Source organism: Ahaetulla prasina, chromosome 5 (assembly GCF_028640845.1).
Source record: "Ahaetulla prasina isolate Xishuangbanna chromosome 5, ASM2864084v1, whole genome shotgun sequence".
Taxonomy (NCBI): Eukaryota; Metazoa; Chordata; class Lepidosauria; order Squamata; family Colubridae; genus Ahaetulla; species Ahaetulla prasina.
Window position 1 is genome coordinate 61,264,287 of NC_080543.1, and position 17,529 is coordinate 61,281,815.

General features: G+C 38.0%; 1 protein-coding gene across 1 annotated transcript in view; it reads right to left on the reverse strand.

Moving 5' to 3' along the window:
- Positions 1-17,140, reverse strand: part of LOC131199649 (cystathionine beta-synthase-like protein) — a 40,666-nt gene extending 23,526 nt beyond the window's left edge. Inside the window, exons 1-7 of the mRNA XM_058185631.1 lie at positions 17,009-17,140; positions 5,232-5,442; positions 4,962-5,068; positions 2,993-3,127; positions 1,711-1,790; positions 1,289-1,423; positions 366-435 (exon numbers count right to left, since the gene is read on the reverse strand). Coding sequence (XP_058041614.1) covers positions 366-435; positions 1,289-1,423; positions 1,711-1,790; positions 2,993-3,127; positions 4,962-5,068; positions 5,232-5,437 — 733 coding nt within the window. The 5' untranslated portion in view covers positions 5,438-5,442; positions 17,009-17,140. The remainder of the gene's footprint in view (positions 1-365; positions 436-1,288; positions 1,424-1,710; positions 1,791-2,992; positions 3,128-4,961; positions 5,069-5,231; positions 5,443-17,008) is intronic.
- Positions 17,141-17,529: the final 389 nt, after the last annotated feature.

The following is a 17,529-nucleotide window of genomic DNA, read 5'->3' on the forward strand; positions in this document are numbered from 1 at the left end:
CAGATAATTTGCAGTATAGGCTTTAGACAACTATTTCTCAGGTTTGGGGTGATTGCAGAACATATTCTACCTTGAAAATCTATGGTTCTTAAATCTGTTTTAAACTATCTACGAATTTCAATAATGGTTCAGATCTAAGATTTTTGCATTTTTTTTACATTTTTGTTTTAAGAGGTGGAATGAATAAGTTGCATGAGGAAGTAACTTGGTCACTGGACGAGTCCTACAAATTATCTGCAAAAGTAAGTTGTCTGTTGGGCTGAATGCTCTCATGTTCTTATTAATCAATCTCTCCTAACATAGCTTCTGTTTCCTAAGTAGCTCCCATTTCCATGACAGAGGCATTTGTAAAGCATAAAATGTACCTTCACACTGCTGAAGAATCTCCTCTGCTGTTGTGTCATAATGAGACAAGGGGTTGCTGGCATTGCGGTACTGTATAAAAAAGAGAGGGGGGGGAGAGATAATGGAGAAAATGTCGGATCAACAAACAGGTTGACTAGTTCACTAGCAGTGCAGATGCAATTCAGAAATAATGCAGATGCAAGATACATCACACATACAGACACACAGAGACAACCCCCCCCTCACCATAGAGTGAATTTTAAATGGCTTGAGTTGCTGTTTTATTTCCTTTGGCTTCTTTATATCTATGCTATTTTTATGTTTTGCTGTAGATTTTTTATTTAAATTAATCTTCTGGTGGAAACATTGAAAACAGAAAATAAATTAATGCTTTTAACATTAATGTACTAAATATCACAAAGAAAACCATTCTAACTCAAACATCGAGCACAAATGTCCTTCCTTCCTTTCCTTTCCCTTCCCTCCCCTTCCTTTATACAGTAATTGTTATATTATATTGGAAAAAATATTATATATTCTGCTGATCATTATGTGCCAAGAGTGTCTCCTTTTTAATAGCTAAAATCCTATAAAGCCGGTCCATCTGAGAGAAAGAGGTTACACAAAAGTTCACTTGAAACCAGTCAAAAAGGTGAACAACAACCAGTTTCACCCTATTTATTTGTTATGATCTAAGCAATGATTGGCCTAAAGTGATCTGCAGGAAGAGACACAAAGCATCAATGGATAATAGAAGATAGCATGTTACCACCATCCAAGTGAAGACAATAAACTACCTGCTACCTGTAAGGTAAGTGCCTTTTCCTCTCATTCTGTTCCTTAATATATGAGCATTTTTTCCTGCTTTATATTGGCAGTGCATGAATAAATTAAAAGAAACTATTTTTAACAATGAAGCCATTTTTCTTGTTCAATAAGTTACCTGATCCAGGATATGGGAGTTGGGGATTTCATTTTTCAATCTCCATGCCACTCCAACATGTGATTCTGGAGAATCAAATCTAGCAGTTGTTGGAGTCCTCACGATTTCAGCCCCAAGGGCTCGTAACACATCCACCTATTTAAGAACAACAATCAAAATTAGCCAAAATGTCTATGCCTGTGCATAGGCAATGCTTACGCAACTGGAATATTAAAGCGGTTGCAGGCTTGGAGCCAATTCAAAACCAAATGTTGTTCCAGACCAGCTATTTTAGCTCCATTAACAAAACTCATGCAGAACCTTATGAAATATTAAAATGGCAAGTTGAATCTAGCTTTCTCACACACACCACTGCTGACTTAAGGTGCCTCAGTAAACTAATGCAACCATGTGTTGATCATCCAGTGACAAACAGCTCTGACCTTTTCCATGCTCATTTTCTCTGGCATTACAATAATACAACGGTATCCTTTCACTGCAGCTGCCAAGGCCAGTCCAATTCCTGAAACCAAGAAAAATGTCACTAAAATAAGCCATATGTATACCAAGAATAAACAACTTAACATCCTCCAGATATTTTCCAGTCTCTCTGTTAATCCTTCTGGCTGATACTAATGGGATATATGGTATAAAACTTCTGGAAAGATATCACTCTACCTGTTCTCAGTTACGCATCGGTTGCAGCTCTCCCTGTTTGAGTTAAATGTGGTATTTTAGGGAGAAAGACTAATGTATAAAATGACCCTCCTAACAAGATATGATAATGCTGGCAAAGAGCCTGTATTCCAGGCTTTATGCTTTATGTCCTGCCATTATGAACAGCTAGATCTCATAATGATAAAGAGAGGAAGAGATGGCTGAGTTGTAAAGCAGTCCTTTCATATATCTCTATCTAAGCATATGTTTTTCTCTTGACCTACCTACATGGCTGAATGGGATTATAGTCCCAAACTGTGTATGCACCACTTTAACATTCCCTCATCCAGGGGTGAAATCCTACCAATTCGGACCAGTTCGGGCGAATTGCTAGGGATTATGGGCATCAGTTCGCCTAACCGGTAGTAATTACCCCTCCTTGGCCCCACCCACGCCCGGTTGCCGCATATCTCTTCTAGCCGTTTGATATTACACAGAATTCAATGTTCAATGCAGCAGAGAAAATGCTAACATTTCTCCCTCCATTCACAACAGAGCTATTGCAATCTTTCCCTTTTAAGGTAGTCCCCAGGAGGGAGGGAAAGGGGGAGGAGCAGCTACAATGGAGCCATTTTTGTGAAAGGCAAGAAAATGGGGAAAGGAAATTTCCTGCCTGTCATCCATTCCTCAATCTCAGCACAGACTTGAGGGAAGAATGGTAGGCAGGAATATGCCCTCCCATTTTCTTTGCCTGCCATTCGCGACAAAGAGTGGCTGGGAGGGGAGGGGGACAGTGAGGAGCCTCTCGATTTGAGTGATGTTGAGTTGGCCACGCCCACCCAGTCACATGACCTCCCAACAAGCCACACCCACAGAACCAGTAGGGGAAATTGCATTTTTAATTAATGCCCGCTCACTTCAGTATCCAGTTGTTTCCTTACAGTTTTAAAATCTGTTATTAGTCTTGTTATCTGACGAGGCCAGGGGTATGAGAAGAGTGACCCTATTCAGCAAAGTGCATCCATTCCACTCACTTCTTGATACCACAGTTCAAATGGATTTATTTACCTGTATTTCCTGAAGTTGGTTCAATAATGGTATCTCCTGGCTTCAAAATCCCATCCCTTTCAGCATCTTCCACCATTCGTAAACTGATTCGGTCTTTCACACTTCCTCCAGCATTGAAAAACTCACATTTGGCCACTGAATACCACAATTAAAATAGATTATGTTTCAGATGAATCAAGAAAAACACACCCATCAACCTTCTGCAAGGGATTTGGCAAATGCAATTTCATCTACCCCTATTTTAAGAAAAGGCATATCTGAACATGTGCACAGATATCTACATATATATCTATAGGTATCATATTTATAGATACAATAAGATAGCATATCCTAGTTGAATAATGAACTAAACAAATAGCTTCTGATAAATCAATTCTGAAGCTAGATTTGGATTAGCCCAATATCCTGTACCTTCCATAAGCACCCACATAGTCGGACAATCCTCTTCTAGAAGCTCAGATCTCAAACCAGACATATACAGAACTTTTTTTGTTCTGAAAAACCGAAAACAAAGTAACAAAGCTGGAAGGGACCTTGGAGGCCTTCTAGTCCAATCCCCTGCTGAGACACGAAGCACTATACCCATGATAGCCATATCAGTGGGCATGTGAGCTCAACTCCAGTGCACGCAGCTGATTTTCGGGCCTTCTGGGCCTACCAGAAGTAGGGAAACAGGCTGTTTCCTGCCTCCAGAGGGCCTGGGGGGGAGAAGGCCCGTTTTTTGCTGTCGTCCCCCCCCCGAGGCCCTCCAGATGCCAGAAACAGCCCGTTTGCAAACTTGGCAAACGGGCTGTTTTCAGCCTCGGGGGGTGGGTGGATAGTGGGGAAAGCCATTTTTGCCCTCCCCTGACTGCTAGAGAGGCTCTGGAGGCTGGGGACAGCAAAAAACAGGCCTTCCAGTCCCACTGGATGTTGGCAAACAGGCCACTTCTGGCCTCTGAAGGGCCTCCGGGATGGGGTGGGGAAGGCTGTTTTCACCCTCCCCAGACTCCTAGAAAGGCTCTGGAGCCAGATGAGAGAGAAAAATGGGCCTACCGGGCCATTGTGTGCCAAGAGCTGGAGGGGAAGCATGGAGGGGGTCCCACGCACATGCGTGGGGGCGGGGCACATAAAATTACGTGTGTGCGTCACCGCCCACCCCCCTTCCTGGCACACGCTGGCAAAAAGGTTAGCCATTACTGCCCTATACCATTTCAGACAAATGGTTACTCAATCTTTTCTTAAAAACTTCCAGTGTGGGAGCATTCACAACTTCTGGAGGCAAGTTGTTCCACTGATTAATTATTCTGTCAAGAAATTTCTCCTTAGTGCTAGGTTGCTTCTCTCCTTGATTAGTTTCCATCCATTGTTTCTTGTCCTGCCTTCAAGTGTTTTGGAAAATAAGTTGCCTCCCTCTTCTTTCTGGCAGACCCTCAAATATTGGAACACTGCTATCATGTCACCCCTAGTCCTTCTTTTCATTAAATTAGATATGCCCAATTCCAGCAACCTTTCTTTATATGTTTTAGCCTTCAGTCCCCTAATCACCTTTGCTGCTCTTCTCTGCACTCTTTCTAGAGTCTCAACATCTTTTTTACATTGTGGTGACCAAAACTGGATGCAGTATTCCAAATGTGGTCTTATCAAGACATTTCTTTCTCTTCTTTCCCAATAAATTTTCCTTCTATCCAACACACTCCTCATGCAACATCTTAAAATTGTTCTTATACAATTTAGGGTTTTAAGCCTCACTAGCAATACTCAGACTGGAGAAGCAGGTGATTGTAGGTCAGTTTCCAACTGCTGCACTTAAAGCACAGTAATATCATAAACAGCTTCATTATTCAAAAATAATGTCACAAAGTCTACTAAATTCCTGACTGATTTGGTCCTTTGAAATTAAGGGCCCCTTTATCGATAATTCTGATGGTGAGAATGCACGTCTTTATATTTACAATTCCAAGTAACCATCACTATAACAAATACTCACAGAGTTCACATTTGAGGCCATAGAGCTTTCCAATCTTGTTGATACGCACCATGGGAGTATCTCCAATGTTTTTCAGGATATCCGGCATAATTTTTGTAGTCTTTTTTCTACACCAGAAAGAAAAAGAGATACAATATTAGGAAACAATCCTAAAATTCATTATCCCCAACTAACATCAGAATGGATCGAACCAAATGGCCAGTTTACAATAAAAGCCACCTTCCAAACAGGCCTTTCCTCCACCTGTCTATTGACCGAATGACCACTTACAATGCAGCATGGTGATGGGGCGATTCAGAAGGAGATTTTCCAAGCTCCCAGGTACACTTGCTGATGGCATCAGGCCGGATCCACTTCCTCTCCTTTTCTGTTGAATTACAAGATTCCTTCTCCAAGATGCCATTGGGTATGCAGTCAACCGAAACATGAGTGCAAGTCACTGTATCCATTTCAGTTTCAGCAGGGATTGATGGCATTGTGCCTACACCAGAGGGGGAAACAAGAGATCAATTGTATTCCGATACAGGACTAACAATCATTATGACTAAAGCACATAAACATGGACAATCCCAAATTTAATTTAAAAAATATAGCAACAAATTATAGTTCTCTTTTGCCTGTAAAGTATTTATAAATAGCTTTGCTACTGTCTACTGTCAAGATGCTAAGCTATGTGGATAATGTTTCAGGTAATTCTATATCAGACAAATTTAAGAAAGCAATATTCCTCAGACTGCTGCACTCTGAACCTGCTTGATTTCACATTCCATAATCCTGTAACCAGTGAGGTACAACTTGTTTCAGAATCCATGTAGGTTCCATCAAGGATATAGATATTGGGTTATTGTGATAACATCTGGGATGGAAAGACGTAAAATTGTTTGCGTTTTGAGATATGAGAAAAATTTAACAACTAAGATTTACAGGCACACAAACATTTAAACAAATCTATTTCTCACTCAGAATGTTTCACTTGACAACAAATGGAAAGAGCTGACATGTCAGCATGTGTGTGCTTTTTAAAGTAGTAATTTTATTAAAAATTACAATTAAAAATATACAAATACAAACTAAAAATAGAATGTGGAAAAAAGAAAAAATAGGAAGAAAAAATAAGAATATAGTGTGTGTGTGTGTGTGTGTTGTGCATAAATGACCTTCTCCTTCATCAAAGTATAAACAATTTTAATAACTGCTCTTAAAATACAGCTAATGATCTTTTTTCCTCATATCCCAACTATTATTTCCTCATATCCCAACTATTATGTACAATTATGTACTTGACTTACGATCATAGTTGGGACCAGAATTTCCATTGTTAAACAAGTGGATCAGGCCCAATTTTACATTATTTTTTGCCACAGTTGTTAAGCGAATCACTGTGTTAGGCAGTCATTAAGTGAATCCAGCTTCACCATTGCTTGATGGAAGACAGCTGGGAATGGCGATTGTGTGACTTCGGGAGGTTACAACCATCCAAAATACATGCCAGTTGCTAAGCTCCTAAATTTTGATCATGTGGCTGTGGAGATGTTGTGATGGTGGTAAGTGCGAGGAGGGTTTGTAAGTCACTTTTTTCAGTGCTGTTGTAACTTCGATCACTAAACAAAAGATTGCAAGTCAAGGATTTCCTGTGTAAAGAAATCCTTGAAGCCTCACTGTTCAGTCCTAATCAACAAAAGTCCTTTAAAGGGTTATCAGAGATAACATATCTACTCTTAAAAAAAGTAAACCAATTTTACATTCCTTTCTTTTACTTTTAATAAACCTTATTTTTAGTCTCTTTAAATAATGTCCTGTTGATTTCTATGTTCCCATACAACTCTTCAAGACTTTGACAAGTCTCATTTGTAAATCCAATATAGGAAAGTTATCAAGGTCACTCTTTGTTATTTGTACATCTTTTTTAATTATTAAAACATCAGGCAGTTTCCTTTGCATGTCCAGTGTAGCATCTTTTACCATTCTTGTAACCTGTTACTTTTAAATCCACTTTCAGATCAGTCTCAGTCTTATCCAGTAAAACTTCAATAGATTGGACAAATAACTGAACAGCCAAAGTTTAGTAGAAACTATAATATCAGAAATGAGATTAATTTAAAAACCCCTTTGTTGCATAAACAGGGTTTATTAAAAGTTTCAGAAGGATAAAACTGACATTACTTTGATTCAAAAAGACAAGGTTGTGCCAAGCATGATTCTGGGGGATTCCATCATAGGGAAGCCTGTTGCAGAGCAATGTTTTGATCAACAGCTAAGATCTATGAAGGATACTGTGGATTGCTGAGGGCTATGCTAATAACACCCTTCTTCCCTCTCTTCACTTTATACCTGCTGGAAGCCCTCCAGGCTATTATCAAATTTAAGGGGAACAGCTTAACTTTGGCCATTGGGCATCCCAAAAAAGACATCTAAGAAAACACACACACACACACACAATTTTTCATACAGAAATGCATCTGCAGAAACACATACTATATATTCATGCTTTTTAAAAAAACCATATATTTATTTAGCCACCTTTTGGGGAGGTAGTGGTGAAGAAAAAACCAACTAAGGGAATACAATCCAGCATCAAAGATCCCTCCTCCCCCCAGCTGCTTATTTGTGAAGAAATCAGTTTTTTCTAATCCTGCTTTGTTAGCTCTCTATGGAAAAATTGGCCCCAGAAGCCTTTTCATCTGGTCCAATCTCTTTCAAGCCTGTAGCTCCCACCCCAGCAGAGTGCTTGTCAGTGTCTGTTGGCTATAATCCCAGAAGGCTGGTAAATAATCTCTACTTCTTCCTACCATCCACCTCACACAATATCAGTCCTAGTTTTAGAACATATCCGATGGAAATTGGGGGTGGGGCAGGGAGAGAAAGAGGAATCTGGACTTTTGAAACTCATCAATTTATTTCCTCTAACTGCTATTGTAAGCAGCTTTCCTGTATTTGTGGCATTATCTATTTCTCAGGCTAAATGTAAACATTGATGCAGGCTTCTTAGAATAGAATGGAATAGAATAGAATTCTTTATTGGCCAAGTATGATTGGACACATAAGGAATTTGTCGGTGCATATGCTCTCAGTGTACATAAAAGAAAGGATACATTAGTCAAGAATCCTAAGGTACAATACTCAATGATAGTCTTAGGGTACAAACAAGCAATGAAATCATATTAGGAAACAGTCAATATAAATCATAAGGATACCAGCAACAAGGTTAGTCATACAGTCATAAGTGGAAGGAGATAAGTGATGGGGATGATGAGAAGATTAATAGTAGTGCAGCGTAAATAGTTTGACAGTGTTGAGGGAATTATTTGTTTAGCAGAGTGATGGTGTTCAGGAAGAAACTGTTCTTGTGTCTAGTTGTTCTGGTGTGCAGTGTGCTCTATAGCGTCATTTTGAGGGTAAGAGTTGAAACAGTTTATGGTCAGGATATGAGGGGTCTGTAAATATTTTCACAGCCCTCTTCTTGACTCATGCCGTATACAGGTCTTCAATAGAAGGCAGGTTGGTAGTAATTGTTTTTAGGACTTTCATGAGCACTATAAGCGTTTTGTTAGTTATTTCTGCTTGGTAATTCCATTCTTACTTTTATACATCTAGGTAAATGCAGGTACTAAAACAGTAGCTGATGTATACAGTGTATTATAACAAAGTAGATGTTATTTAGAATTATACAGCCTTTGATCGCCCACAGACTCAGCCCCAATACATCTGAAGAGGGTCAAGTTGGGAAGGGTGATCTGCAGCACCATGACAGCCATGTGGATTTTCCTCTGAAGTATTAAGATGAATGACCATCAGTCTTGCATCAGAATTCTTGCCAACCAGAATCCAAGGCAGTTAAGAGTGAAAATGCATTACAATCCTTTTTTTTTTGGTGGGGGTTGGGTAACAAAATTATCTTGTCATACTTTCATTGCTTGAAGTAAGAATCTGACTTCTATGTTGGATACCAACTGTTTTAGATATAAACAAAGGGATTATATCAAATCCTCTTTGATTAACATATCTGCCAAAAATATGGAGTGCAGATGCTGAAACTAACCAGTTCAGCTTGTAAAGCAGTGGTGTTGCAGGGTTATACCAAAGTGGACTTATAACCATTTGTACCATTATAGTACATTCTGAATCAAATGCAGTTTCCAGGTGGTTTTGAAGGACAGCCCTATATACATTATATTGTACTAGTCCATACAGGAGGTGCACAGGACACGAGTATCTATGAACAAGGCCACCCAATTTAGGAACTAGCAGACTGATGTATAATATGGATTTGGGCAAAAGCTCTCCTGGTCATGGCTACCATTTGCTCCTCCTGTAGGACCTGAGAGTCCAAGAGGACCACCAAATTACACACCAAATCTGTCTAAGGGAATACAATCACATCCATTTATCAGAGAATCAAAAAGTCCACAACCACTTGATCTTGCTCAGTTTGAACCAAAGCCTCTTTTTCTCTAGCCAGACCCACACTGCCTCCAGACACTGAAAAAGTAATCTTCATAGCATCACCTGGTAGCCTAGATATTTATAACTGGGTATCATTAAGATGCACTGGTTAACAGTTTGCTTCCAGGTGTAATTGCAGACTGCCAATAGTTACTGTATCTAGACAAGTGGTCTTGTTTAATGACCACTCATTCAGCAGCTATGGAGGGCTAGGATGGATACAGTACTTCTCAGTTCTAATTGAGAATCTTGCCAGAGAAGCAAGCCATAACTTGTCTTACATGGAAATTTCAACGGAATGCTCAGAAAAACATTCCCATTAAAAATCGTCATGATATGAGAGGGCAGGAAGAGGAAATAATTAAACAGAGTTCTTGAGTTCCTTTGTTAAATATATTCAAGCAGAGGTTAGATAAACATTTGTATTTGTATTCTACATTAAGTAAAGGCAGGGCCTGATGACTTAAATGAGCCATTTCAGTTCCATGAGGTTAACAAACTTCTGAACTGTTAACAAATTTCTGAACAAGCTTTTGTTGCTCTTCAAACACTAGCTGTAAACACAGATACTATAAGTTATAAAGCACCTTAATTTACTAGATACGGTTCATTGATTAAACTAAAAGAAATCTGGCTATTCCTTTTTATTTACCTTTATCTTATCATTCCTACATTAATACTGGCACCATTTCCAGGTATTTTGTAATACTGTATAGAGGAAATAATTTATATTGTATTTACATAAAGATAACTCTGTGTTGAAAATGATTTCATCCCAAATACATTTTTAAATTTTGGCAGAAATTCTTCACAATACTCAGCTTCTATAACTTGTCAACCTTGGTTGCCAATTTCAGCTGCAACAAATCTTGGAGATTTTCTCCTTTGCATAATTATATGCATCTGACACACATGTGCATATAAGCAAGTATCACACACAATACATATATATATCATGCCAGAAGCCACATGCCAAAAGAGGATAAGGCCTGGCCAAAACAAAGTAGTTAAATAAAATTATAAAATTGACTAAAGTTGATTAGTAAAATAAAATATCTCACATAATTAATTGTTCACTTTATGTTAAAACGGGAAGAGGAAGGGAGGAAGAAAAGAAAGAAAGGATTGAGCTAGAATAAGGGGAAGCAGGGGTGTACACTAGGAAAGGAAGAAAAGAAAATTTGTAAAACAAAACAGGATGGACATGATGCAAGAAGGCTAAACAGAGAAGTTAAAAAAGTTCTGCTTTTCTATTACAAAGTGGGTGAGTATCCAGTCAGACTTTTCTCAAGGTTTGAAGTCTGAAATTATTTGTACCTTTCACATATTAACCATAAAACTGACTACTTCAGTCTACAGTTAATTATTTAGGTGAATTGGCTTTCTACCACAGATTAATAAATGTACTGAGTAACTCTGATTTTAGTTCAACATACATTTGACAGTGTTATGTTCAAAACCTATGTAACAATCATAAAATTGGAACGGGCCATATAGGTCATCAAATGTTATGTACAATGTTTTCCCATTTTGTTTGGTGACTGGTCAGTTTAGTTAAGGATGTAAGGGTTTTGGCTATGGTATGATCAGAATAAGCTTATCTGTTGCTATTAAGGAATATATTTAGTTATGAGATTAGAAAATGTACAAAGAACTTGGGCAGATTATGGACCAAAATAGGCTGCAAACGTATGATTGGAAGCAAGTTTAAATAATTTATTACTACAAAGACCTCAAAATTCTTATGAAGTGATTAACATGGAGGGATCCACTGCAGCATGGACAGTGAGTTCTGAGCATTGATCTACCAACTAGAAGGCCCATCACCAACAGAATGGATTTTGCTGAATCAGTGATCAGAGGTGATGACAGGAGACATTTGGACTGGTTGGTTGAATTTGTGGGGACTTTAAAAATTATTTCTTCTTTCCAACAGATTCAGAACAAGGAAGGCAAAGCTGGTGACTATGTGGCACTATACTACATGCTTCACTGCACCAAACAGAGAGAAGATGGTTCAAAAATTAGGTGGCTGATATTCCTCTCCTCTCAAGTTACTTGGAGTCTATATATTTGAAGCACTATGGATAACCTGTTCAGATTATGGCTCTTATGGCTATCCCCAGAATCCTCAGAAGTATTCAAGAATTATTATTTAGGCAAAGAGGACTGAAACACTCTTTAAGACCAGGAAAGCAAGATGACATTCAGAAGCAGCTGAGGCATACATCTCTCTGATTCACTGGGTTATAAGGAGAGGAGGTAAAGGATAATTAGAAGATTCTGTTATGTAGTCTACATTAATAGAGCACAGTTCTAGTCTTCCAGTGGAATTAATGTTCTGATTTGCACCAGGGGTAGGTTTCAAAACCCATTGCTATCGGTTGGCTCATGGGCGCTCGCACCTGTAATGCTTCTGCACATATGCAGAAGCGTCCAAGTGGGCAGATCCTCCCGCTGCCACTACCAACCCACCACTGATTTGCACTATTTAGTGGGGCTAATATGGAGTATAGAATAGACTCTCCCAATCTGAGATGAAGAGACTGCCCAAAGGCTTTCAGAATACTGGTTGCATAGAAGGCAAGGGGTAGTAAACTTACATGGAGTGTCAATTTGAATGTTGTCACCAGAGCACTGGTCTCCATATTTTTCTGTTGTTACAGTTTCTGAATAAGTTAACTATAATGGGCTGTTGGCTTATGATGTAGGATGGGAGGTGGTAGTAGGACAAAATAGTACTGGATTGTTGTACATCAGCCAGGGTTACTTTCCATGAAATGGGGAGCCATATACATTTGATTAACAAATAAATAAAGAGTAGATCTCAGTGATTGAGATTAAGTAAAATACATTGGGGGAACAGAGGTAGGCCATTCTAGGGGAAGGGAACTGTCATTCCCTTTTCAAAAATTTGCTTGGAAGGGTTTTAAGTTCTTTTCTTCAATCATAATGCCACAGCAAGAGAGAAAGGATGGTCCTGATATGTAAAGATGACTTGCCTATGACTGGTATTAGCAGGCTACTGGCTAGTTATTTTGTTTAGGATTGCTGGATGATTTTAATTAATGGTTATGTTGTTTCATGGACTATGTTTTAAATATATTAAAAGGATATTTTATTCTTCAAAACTACCGGGAGTCTTAAGATTACAGCATTCTAAAAAGCTAATCAATCAATTAATCCTTCATCTCATGGCATATAGCTTCCTTCTATGTACTATATATGCTGTATGTCCAGGATTTATACATTTCATGTTTTTAAAGGGTAAATAAAGTTTATAATTTAACTGAAAAGCAAATTAATATTTGTTTTCTGTGCCTTCCTGAAAGGGGAGGGGAGTGGCCTTGAAATTCTTGAAATTATTATTTGTGGGGGGGGGAAGAATTTTCAGCAAGTATTTCCAGTAATAAAATACATACTTGTTAACAAGTAAAGGATATAAAAATAAGAAGGCATTTTTAAGTTACAGAAAATCAAAAGCCTGTATCTAAAGCATCTTCTCCCTCCTCTCCTTGCCCCAAGTAATGCAGCATTTTTATGATGAAATGATGGATCTATGGAATAAACAGTTAAACTACAGGCATTTTAGTAATTAGAAAAAACTAGCATAGCTTCAGAAACAGGATTATGGTAAATATTCATCCACAGGCAGATGGGAGCAAAAATATAGAAAGAACGTGTTTATTCAATTCTATTAATAACCAGAAATCATTGGTCTGTGTACATAATGTAAATCAGGGGTCTCCAACCGTGGCAATTTTAAGACTTGTGGACTTCAACTCCCAGAAGTCCACAAGCTTTGCTGGCTGAGGAATTCTGGAAGTCGAAGTCCACAAGTCTTAAAGTTACCAAGGTTGGAGACCCCTGGTGTAAATGAAACTTTTTGTTTCTTTTTCACATTTTTCTAATTCAGTGTCTGATTTCCAATTATAAATAACACACACACACACACACACACCCCAAAAAATCAAAACAAAACGCTTAAGGCACTCAATGGGTAAAACAGTCTAATGTTGTGCAAGGAGAAATTCTTAACTGACAGAAGATGGAATTGATTTGTCTAGAGGGCAAAACAGGGCGGAACTAGTGAGCTCTGGAGATGAAAAGAGAAACTGAAGTCAGGTGCCAAAAATATTTTGGGGAGGAAGCCTTAGTTACCTTATACCATAACAGAAGTTAGAAAAACTGTTATCTTTCCATATTCTATTACATTATTGTGATAAATTCCATGATTATTACATTACTGTAATATTATATTTTTTTCCATTTCGTATCACTCTTTCTAAACGTACCAGGCAGTTTTATATTTTAATTTTAAACCATGCAAATACACTAACACTAAAAAAGATTAAAATCAAAGAAATCATTATTAAACCATGAAAAACCACTAAATCAGTGCTTATCAAACTTGACAACATTAAGATGTGGGGACTTCCAGAATTTTCCAATCAGCATTTCAATATATGGGAAGTCCACGCAATTTAATAAGTGACCCAGAACAAAATGCAGAGTCTGCAGAGATGAGAAACATAAAGATACATAATTCTTCTCTGTATCTTTAATGCTACAAGGTCATTTTGCAAATGCAAATGAATTGTGCATATGAACATGAAATTAGTATTTTCAATGTAAAAGGGTTTCTTCTTCACAGCTCCCAAAATGTATTTATTAGTCCTAGAGCACTGTCACCAAATGATAACCATCTTGGGTTCTCAGACTTAGATAAACTTCAGACAGAGATAGATTCAAAATAAAGGATTCATTTTCCACTTCCCACATTCACTGACAAGAGATATCCAGACCACAGTACTGGCATGTTTTTATGTATTTGCATTTTTAAATTTCTTACTACCCTGAATGCTGCTCATTTACACATTTCGGTAATAGTTCAATAAATTTCTAGAGTAGAATTAGAACTTTTATGGGTAAGAATTGCATGTTTACACAACATGGTTTGCAACAGACATACTGATCTAAGGAATACAGTAAAACATCACAAATGGTGAGGTATTAACAAATTCAACTAGTGTTTTACATCATGTGGAATCTATAAGATATACTGGGCTGAGAGAAAGTGAATAATCTAACATCACTCACTATGTTTCCGTGGTTGTGATGGATTTACAACGTGAGATTCTCTGTTCCTAACCCACCACTCTAGCTAGGCATATTTGGGGGAGAGACAATTTTTATGTGTAGATGAGAGAAAACAGGCAGATGCAATGGAGTATGTACAATATTCATCAGTATTTATTTGATGGTTATGTTTGGAGAATGGAAGTCAGTAGGTTTCCTCCAAAAATACTAATAGGAGGTCAGAACTAGAAGTTACTTTTATAACATACTGGAAGAGTAAAAAGAACTCTGGTATCTATGGTATACTTTCATTCATCCTAAAATTAAAACTACTATAATTCAACCCAAAGTTGCTTTAACTGTAAAAAGATTTAAAAGAGATAGCCAGTTGGGAGTGGTGATTAAGCTACTAGGCTAGAAACTAGAAGACCAAGTTCTAGTCTTCCCTTAGATATGAAAGCCCACAGGGAGACTTTGGACCAATTCTCAGTTTTTCTCAGCCTAATCCACTTTACAGATTTGTTGTTATGGGAAAAATAGGAGACAAAAGTATTTGGTATTCATGCTTCCTTAAATTAATAAAAAGGCAGGATAAAACAAATACATGCAGGCAGGGTCATAAACTTAATATGGACAGATCATACAACAGCATCATGTTGCTATCAAAGAGCAGAAAATGGATTTCATTGACCTGTGTGATTTTATCCAACTAATAAAAATAAATAAGCGGTAAAGAATGCTATACTATGCTCATTAAAGATTCCCAATTACTGAAACCAGTTGTGTAGAACAGTATATTTATAACATTTTATATACAAATAAATGGACTATGCATAATTACGTTATCTTTATAACTTGAAAGAATTGTATTTTACTAGCTTCTACACTTTACTACTCCTTGGCAGAGTGACAGATGTTAAATTCTTGGCAGAAAGTAGGGAACAAAACCACACCATTGGCATATTAGCTGAGAATTAACTGACATTTCGCCTGAAGGGTGGGTATGGCATGCAACCCCTTGCAACACCAAATTGGTAGATGCTATTAAATTGGTAGATGCTATTAAATCCCTTTATATTAAACATTTTGTAAATTATCTTCCAAAATCTTCTTAATCATTTTAAAACATGTCCCTGCAATCCCATGCAACATCTCTATTACCTGTTCCACTCATGTTGGGATTTGCTCTTTTGGTTTAAAAGGAATCCAAGGAGGGATCTGTTTTTATTTTGCTTCACAGGAATTTAAAAATGTAAGAAATGTACTCAGCACATGTCAAGTATAGGTAAGTCTTATTATCTTATACTATGTGGCTCCACTTGACAAAAAATTCCACCATATTTTATTTTGGTATTGTTTGAAGATTAAGAATCCCTAAATATGCCCCCAATTTTACAAGTACTATATATCCAAATTAATATTAGATTATATAACTCAATACCACCATTAAATTCTGCATCTGATTGATAAATTCATATTATTAAAAAAAGGCAGATCTCACTTTCTCTAGATATATGGGAAGAAACAAGATCATGCTAAAAGGCCTATTCCATAAGGAGGCCCCATGACAAAGAAGGCATTATTCTTAGGTCCCACAAGATGACCCTGCCTAATAAAGAGCACCTGGAGTATGCTACTATTGTTGGTTCCAGTAGGGTGAGCTAAATCATTGGAGACAGGTGACTGTAACTTAATCCCACATGTTTTAAATCTGAACTAAAGCCTAATCTTTAAACTGTAGGTATGTATCCCAAACTACATATAGCTAACTAAGAATTAACTCAAGGAACTCAGAACTTAGTTCTGAGTAAATATAACCATGTAGTATCAACCTACGAAATCTTGTTTCACAGCTAGAGGTCCCTCAAACACACCCTGGGAAATGCACAAACAGGGCATTTGAGTTATGCATCATTACACAGCTCTAGCTCTCAATTTACATGCCTGTTTTATTTTAAAAAGAGCAGCAGAAATATAGGACTCATCAAGAAAAGTAGAACTTCATCTTCCAACATGCTATAGCCTTCACAGCTCATTAAGAATTAATGTTTAGGAAACACTAAAAGGAGAATTAAAACATTTATTGAATGCCACATTTTCCTCGAGATTCTGCTTCTAGGTCACCTGTCCTACTACAGGTTGATGCAACCACAAGGTGGAGGAGAAGAAACAGGGGTCTCTCACAAGCATTTCATGAACAAAGAACTCTTCTCCACTTTCCAGCTCTGTAAATTTAGAACTGCAGTTGCCCCATCTCACTACTTCTCTCCTCCCTCCCCTTATTAGATGAAATAAGCTCCTGAACTGGTACTTTACTACAGGTAGGGAAACGCGCCTTCTAGCTGTTGATATACTCCCCATTTCTATCAGCCTTAGGCAGCACCGGCAAGAATAGGAATTATCAGCTGAACTAGGGATAGGGATTGTATTTTATTAGTGCCCTAATAAACACAGCAGCCACATCCTAAACTCAATTATTACATAAATGTGTTTCCTTCTAATAGTACTGCACCACTAATACTTACTTGCTTTATTAAAATGAGAAAAGGGATTACAGACTCCACGCTGTAGATGGAAACCGCTCCCCGGCCAGAAGATATTCGCCGGCCGACCGCCAACCGCGAGCTCAGCGTGTGCGAACCTCTTTCCCAACCCACCTTATCTTTTAGGGAAAGGGTAAGCCGTGATTGGTTGAAAGGAGGGCGTGAGGGGCAATAACCCATGAGAATAACCAATGAGAAGGTACTGCCTCAGTGCAGCAATGTGCGCATATGGTTTGTTCGTGCTGCACAGCGTGCATGTATAAACTCATGAAAATGGTAGAGTGGCAGTGGTTGACGGGGATTGGATTTTCTGTTGGGTGTGGGGTGGGCTTATAGAGCTTTCTCGTCAGGGTTTTAAAACGAGACAATATTGAGACAGAGTGGAACTCAGAACTTTATAGTTACTCTGAATTTATCGCATTTTTCCACGCCGCCTCCAAGCCAAACAACAGGCAATCATTAACGTTTAAATAACTCTACATATGCCTTTTCCTCTGTTGATT